Source organism: Macrobrachium nipponense, chromosome 43, assembly GCF_015104395.2.
Source record: "Macrobrachium nipponense isolate FS-2020 chromosome 43, ASM1510439v2, whole genome shotgun sequence".
Taxonomy (NCBI): domain Eukaryota; kingdom Metazoa; phylum Arthropoda; class Malacostraca; order Decapoda; family Palaemonidae; genus Macrobrachium; species Macrobrachium nipponense.
This window is the reverse complement of record NC_061104.1, coordinates 31,707,778-31,715,354: the sequence shown is the minus strand read 5'-3', so window position 1 is coordinate 31,715,354 and position 7,577 is coordinate 31,707,778. Positions and strand designations below refer to the sequence as shown.

Genomic DNA, 7,577 nt, shown 5'->3' with positions numbered 1-7,577 from the left:
ATACTCGTATGATCAAGTACGTCATTTTTATACATATTAAGTGCAAGAACCAAGTCCTGAATTGAGGTTCGACTGAAATAACTTAGAATCAATGAGCACAATGACCTAGCAACACTGTGATAATTAGCAAATTTATCATGAAACTGAGCAATGACGAAATCCAAAAATGGCAAAAAATGACTCTCTTATAATATTCCTCAACACTACTATATGGGGGTTAGATCTGTATCGACTTAGAGATGGGGGCACGTGTCCTAGTGCGGAGGAAAGGGGGGGGGGGGTGCCGGCCCGCCCCCTGCGGGCGCTAATGGCGATTGCTCCATTTTCGGCAATTACAATATTCACTTGACCTTTTCCTTCTATATCCTGTAAAACTTCTGTAACTGTTCAACATCAGTAAGACCTCCAACTTTCAGATTCTTTTTAAACTTCGTTTGTAAAGGCATTTTTAGGTGCTTACTGCCAGGATTTAGTCTCACAAAATCTTTACTTCTTCAAACTCTGACGTGGTCAAGAGGCGGTTTTGTATATAAAAAGCCTTCACGTTAACCAAGACTTTGTGGTTATGCTTTAACGTCAACCTTTGTTACCACTAACTTTTCTTCTTGGCGCTTAATGAAATTGAAGCATTACATCCATACCTAAAGTAATGTTGTTTCTTACTTAAACCAAAGTCTCTGCGTCACTGTGGCATACCTAAGTTCTTCTGGTATCGGATGCTGCCGACGTTTGTTTGAAAATTCAACGGAACTTGAGGATTTAACTCTGAAAATGCTGCCTGGTTTTGTTCTTGATATATTTTGAATAACACATTAAATTCTTCAAACGATAAAAATGTATCCTGGGATATTACATAAGTAAATGCTGAAGACAGGTCCGTGACATAGGAGCTTTCTCCCACCATCTTGATGAGCCGATATATACTGAATAAAAGGATCTATTTGGAAAGTCTACATTGTTAAGTATCATTAGCGAACCGTTATGTACGGAATACAAAGTATCTATTTGGAAAGTCTACATCGTCAAGAATCATTAGCGAAGACGGCGGTAATACCGTCGCCCTTATAAGCACCGCAAGGTGTTAATACTCTCATAGTTATTGTCACTGAACGGCTGTAATACTCACTCTGTAAAAAATAGTAGATACCAAAATCAATATGAATAAAGTTTTTTGCAAAGTCTTTATTCTATATTTCTATATAAAGTTCAGATTATGAACAAAGAATTCAAGTAGAATAGATTTGATATCAAAATCGCTTAGTTACAAACAAATTTTTCCATGGCACTTGTTTAGAATCACGTTCTCGGATTTCTATAATGACTATAAATTGTTTCAGAAGAGCGCTTCATTTCGAAAAGGCTCCTAATGCTGATGAAGGTTTGCATTTATCTTAGTTAATGCATTTGAGTCAAGTGGGCTTAGGTGCCCTGTTAGGGGTACAAGGCCGAGAGGAAGGCAAAGGAATAGAAGGCGCAGTGGAGTGAGGAAGATATAGGGGAGCAGGGTTTAGCTGAGGAAGACGCTTTCGATAGAAAGAACTGGAGACGTATCAAGACATCTCCCCCTTTAAGCTTAAGGATGGAGCAGGAGAAGATGAACAAGTTTTGTCCTCTCTTTGCAACAGGTAATGAAAGAAGGGGCAGCTTGGGTGACCATCTTGCGAGAACCAGCTTCTCTTTTCGAGTCCCTCTGGAACTACTTCGACATGCATCAGGTAGATGTATAATGTACGCAATTATCATCAGTTATCGTTTTTTATGCAGGTGCAATTATTATCATTATTCTTAGTAAATCAAGCAGCACAGAATGCCAGTATGTACGATCACGCACACATATCCAACAGTTGGAAAGTATATGAAAATTCAGTAGATAACAATTACACAATAAAGTGAAATAATTCATTAAATATATAACAATAAAGAGATAAAGACATAAATCAATAAATATTCAAATTATTCACAGTAATTTAGGCAAACAGCTGACATACTACAGCAGCATTAGAGAGTAAGTTATATCGTTTACATAACTCAGGTTGCAATACTATATAAGCATGAGAATTCCTTTACAACACTGTGAGTACATTTTAAACAATACCTACTATCCTGTTTTTAACATATCTAGTCACTTTTAAGTGATCCTCTGAAAGAATAAGAATAATTTTTAAGTGATCCTCTGAAAGAATAAGAATAATTATCACGTCAATGTAAATGTGAAAAAAATTAAACTAGTAATGTGTGACAAATTTCATACTAAGCTTCTGTTGTAAGTTAGTCAGACGTCAGGTGTGAACTGTCAACGAAGAGAACCTTGCTCACACTAGAAGTAAACATACTGCCAAATTTTGATCATGAAAAATTGCGTTTTCTTTGATTACTTTACCACTGTACTGAAACGATAACAATATCTGTCATCTATTTAGTAAGTTTTCATTTTTGCATGCAACAAAATATAACATGAATTGTATGCCTTAGTGTCAAAATGATAAGTCCTCAGCTTGTTATATCTCACAACTGATTAAATATGCTTTTCCAGTTCTACCATGTCAATCTGACATATTTCTCGAAAGCCCTCAGTCTTACTGGCGTTAACAGGAGGGGGATTGGCATCGGCCTAAATCAGATGACTTTTGACATGGGGTACAAGATGCCCATAGCTATGAAACCCGGGGAACTCCTCCAGTCGTTCCAGGAGAAGGACGACCTCTTCGATCTGGTGATGATCGCCGAGCGATTCGACGAATCTTTGGTCCTTCTGAAGCACTTGATGTGTTGGTCGACGGAGGACATCGCATATGTCAAGCTCAATTTTAGGGGAGGGACCACCGATTCTCCGCCCTTACCGCAGTGGGTGAAATTGAGACTCAGGAAACTCAATTACCAAGACGCCATGTTGTACGACTACTTCCGCGGGGTGTTCAACCAGAAGGTGAGGGACTTCGGGCGGGAAAAGATGCGCCTCGAAGTCCAAGAACTTCGAAAAGCGAATGCCAGGCTCTTCGACGAATGCTTAGCCGACGAACTGGAAGAATGGGACTCTGAGACGAACGCCAGATGGGAAAACAGGAATATTGTGGGATGGAAAGTAAAAAATAATGCGACGAAATGCAGACTATTAGTCATGCCAGAAACGACCCTGACGGACTTCGTACGAAAACGACAAAAGGAGTGGAGAGAGAGCGGTTGGAAGCTCGACATGGCTCGGTGGGCGTTGCCTGATGATACTGTAAAGATGCGAGAAAATACGCTGAAGGGTTTCATTCTTTAGTTAATTATTTTTTCTTCGTTATGTGTTTTCAACTGTGAACACTGTTTACAGTGAATAAACTCATCAGATGCAAACATAAAATAAAGACTTAGCTAGGCCTTCTTATTTTGTTAACTGATGGGAATGTTTAGCGGGTCTTTTAAAACGAACAACTATTTCTAAAAGGAAAACTCTGACATCATTGTAACTCTCTAATTACCACAATATCCTTCTGATAGGGCCATGATTACTCAATTATCAAGGTATTAATTCTCTGATAAGACAATCTTTCAATTAAGGTAATCTGATCAGACCATGACTTCAGTGATCAAGGTAACCTTCTGTTAAGGCCATTGGTGTCCAGTAACCAAAGTAACTCTCTGAAAGGATTATCACAGCTCTCCAATTATCATAGTAATCATGACACATAGCAATGATTTCCTGATTGTTAAGTAACCCTTCGACAACACCATTAGCTTCCAGCTATCAAAGCATGCTGATAGGAGCAGGATTCTCAATTTATCCAAGTAACCCTCCGATAGGACATCAATCCTAGTTGTCAATCTGGTAAAGGCAACGTCACGTTTTTCCATGCACATCTCGCCAATTACTGAATAGCAGACAATGTGCTAACTATTTAATTGATTGTAATTATTTCAAACTATTTCAAACTACGAACACAGTAGGAATTGTTATTTGATTTTCACAAGTCATCTATTATTATGGGAAATGGCTTATTTGGAAGGCGCAACCAGCCAGGATGGGCACTCTGAGCAGTGCAAGGCTTAGATGGCATTTGTTTGTCCTGTGGATCGCCGCCCACACCCGCCAGCCCCTCTCCCCTACCCTTAGACTTCCGCCCAACATTACAGCCTGATGTGAACTGATATATATCAGCGTCTGCTGGGGTAGGAAAAAAAAGAGAGGAGCTGGCAATCTTATCACTAAAGTATTGCCGAGAAACCAGAAGACTGTTACCGGCATCGACTGCAAGTCGTCGATACTTACTGTTGGGCGTTTGAGTCTCCCAGGAATCGAATCGTTTATCAGTAGTAAATTCTCCTTCGGTGATATTCTCGAAGTAAAGAGAACTGGATGTTAAATGACATTGGAAGCCTAATGTGTATATATATGTAAGAATGTATCTGTGTCTAGACGCACGCCACAAACACACACACACACACACACACACATATATATATATATATATATATATATTATATATATATATATCTATATATATATATATATATATATATATTATATTATATGATAATTATATTTATGAGGAGAAATGCGGAAATCCTAATCGGTCACAGATCTCATGTAAGCAACAGAACAAATCCAAAAAGAGTAGTCTAATCATGAGTGTCAGATTTTCTCAATAATAGAAAAAGAAACAGAAGACAAAAAAAGCAGGATAAAAACTTCTTCAATATATCACTGAGCCCCGTCTCATCAAATTAAAATTTACTATGTAATTATAAATACATGTGGTCGAAACCAGTCGAATTAACTAACGCCTTTGGTAACCTGACCAGTACAAGCATAGCAGCCCCGTTGCGTAGATAAAATATTTTAGTTTGCAGCCAATTATGGCAAATCTTCTTGGCTCTGCTGGGATAGTCTCTCACCCAAACATAAGTAATAGACTTTGGCGTCGCCGAAAACATCGTTCACTAAAAGATAGATTAAGCTCCTAATTGGAATCTTCGCGGTAAAGAACTTTTCAAATGAGAGAGGCTCGGAGTTATCACCCAGGCACATTACGCCATGTTGAAAGATCCGGCCCCGTCAAATAAAATCTGCTTTTTCATGATTATGCTGCAGCCCCGAGTCCTTATCTACAGGACGGGAAGCAAATTAGATGCCAGTGTTGTACGTCATGTCTTTAGGTTCGAATAATTCACATCGAGAAACAACGGAAAAATAAATGATCTGGAGTCGAATTGGCACGTGCTTCGGATATCTGGGCTCACCGTAGCTTATGACTGAATGCAAATGTATGACGCTTTCTTTTCTCTGTACGTCTATTCTCTCTCTTCCTCTAAGTTAGTTAGTGCTTATCTGAGAATGTTAGCTATTAATATGCTAATCTCTTCTCCCACCTTCTCTCTCTCTCTCTCTCAAACTAAAAATATCTTCCTCATAATAAGCTTTTCCCGTCTCTCTCTCTCTCTCTCTCTCTCTCTCTCTCTCTCTCTCTCTCTCTTCTCTCTCTATATATATATATATATATATATATATATATATATATATATAGATATATAGTAAATTTAACACGTGATTCGTTTATTATGTGCGTGTGAGTGTGTTTATGTGTGCGGTAACGTTTCAAGACAATTACTAGGAAAGGTCTTTCGTTACTATGGAATTCCTATTAGATATGTAATCATCATTATTACTGTTCAGAAGATGACCCCTTTTTATATGGAACAATCCCACAAGGGCCATTAACTTGAGATATATATACATGAATCATTTTATCACAATAGACCATGTCTACAAGATTATCAAGACTTCGGAATGAAGCTTCAAGGAGAACAATTGAAGCCCGTTATAGAAAAGTGAAAAATCATACCAGATAATACAAGTTAATAATGTAAGGGGAGATGGCACGTACATGTCCTTTCGCAACCTCCAGGGTGGGTATCAGCTGGGCGGCTGTGGGCACCAGAAGAGCATGAAGACCAGGACTTCCCTCTTAGATGAGACTATGAGAAAGACAGAGGGTGAAGACGAATGAAGAATTGTAGGAGATGAAGCCCAGGAAGAAGATGAGTGCAAGAGTACTACTGGGTTGCTTCGAATTGCAAGGCGTTGATAGTTTTTCACTATAGTATGATTATTGTAGATAAAACTTTAACGATGAATTCATATTAGAACTCAATATTCTCTGGCTAATCTAACGAGTTTATACGAAACAAAAAACAGATTAGATTTCAATGATCACGAAGTCAGAAACCTGACGTTGCTAGAACAGCTTAGATAAGGAAGCTGATATCAAGCGGATAAAATGTAATGAAAGAAATAACAATCCTGTTGTGAAAAGAAGGGTTTCGTATATGTTACGTTGTGAATAAACAGAAGTACACGCGAGCACACTCGGTCTTGAACCCTTTCAATTTGACGGAGATGATTCGGGTGTTCGCCTTCTTGGCACTGCAAGTTTTTTGGGATGGGGTCAATAGCCCCATGTCCTTTTCTTGCTTGGCTTCAACCACTGAAAGCCCACTAACTACCAGGTTCGTATTCCCCTTTTTAGGTCAACAGAGGCACAATACGTTTTTGATGTAGCATGTCCATCCACACATTCTCACTCAGAAATCGAGCATGGGTTCCTCGACTGGCGGGTGAGAAAGCTATCTACCAAACCTAGAATAAACAGATATTTTTTAAAAAGAATTCTCTATGTACATGTGATTAAATACAAAACACTTATATATGTGACAAGACCTAGTTTTGGTCTAGTCTAAAAAAAAAAAAAAAAAAAAAAACTTGGTTACATGAGCCCAACGGGCGACTGGAAACCTGCCTTAGAAAGAAAACTGCAATTGGCGTCTTTGATCATTAAATCTAGGGCTAAACTAAACTCCGAGATACAAAAATAGAATCTTTATTTCTCCAAAAACTAACATGATAATAAAATGAAATGAATTGAAAACCTAACTATAAAGCATAAACACTTCTAGCAAAGAAAAGTAATCTCAGATGATTACCATACCAATTCCCACATAAAGTCACAATAGTTCACATAGATATCGCTATTATCACCAAACTCTGATATGTAAACATGTCAGTAAATAAAAGTCAGAATTCCCATTTTGGCGACAACGAATAGACCTGAGGGAAAAGAAATCAGAACCTTCAGAAATCAAAATAAAAAATGGATACCCCGATTCACAGAAATTCTCCAAAATGTCCATGCATACTCTCTAAAAATGTCTACTAGGTATTGGATATGCCCGTAATTTACAAGAAGTCACCCTTGCAGGTTTGCAAGCATTGCGCACCGTATACTTTTTTCACAAAATTTTCCATGTCTGCCCACATATTCTTCCAACTATATTTGCAATGTACTATATCTAAAACTATAGAAATTAGGACTTTCAGAATAACGATCTCTCCCTTTACTTTCACTCGCCCTCAATTTATATTTAATTTTTTATAACCAACAGACTACCCTCTAATTCTATACCTGAAAAAGGCAACTTATAACCTTTCCTGACTATTCACCTCTGAGTAACGCTTTTGTATCCGCTAAAATTTCATCCTCATCTTGCCTTTGTTCTATCAAACTAATAACCCACTGTATAGAATCACTAGTAACCAC

The 7,577-nt window shown here is 38.0% G+C and overlaps 1 protein-coding gene across 1 annotated transcript; it reads left to right on the top strand.

Moving 5' to 3' along the window:
- Window positions 1-495: 495 nt before the first annotated feature.
- Window positions 496-3,794, top strand: LOC135213865 (galactose-3-O-sulfotransferase 3-like). Its single transcript, XM_064247963.1, has 2 exons — window positions 496-1,725; window positions 2,526-3,794. Exons 1-2 carry the CDS (start codon window positions 1,629-1,631, stop codon window positions 3,263-3,265), a joined length of 837 nt encoding a protein of 278 aa, XP_064104033.1. The 5' UTR covers window positions 496-1,628; the 3' UTR covers window positions 3,266-3,794.
- The last annotated feature ends 3,783 nt before the right edge of the window (window positions 3,795-7,577 follow it).

What these genes read in the sequence shown, in the direction of transcription:
- LOC135213865 (XM_064247963.1), top strand. Translation starts at nt 1,629, where the DNA reads ATGAAAGAAGGGGCAGCTTGGGTGACCATCTTGCGAGAACCAGCTTCT. An exon ending in CATGCATCAGGTAGATGTAT is followed by an intron (nt 1,726 to 2,525) that starts AATGTACGCAAT and finishes GATTAAATATGC; the next exon opens with TTTTCCAGTTCTACCATGTC.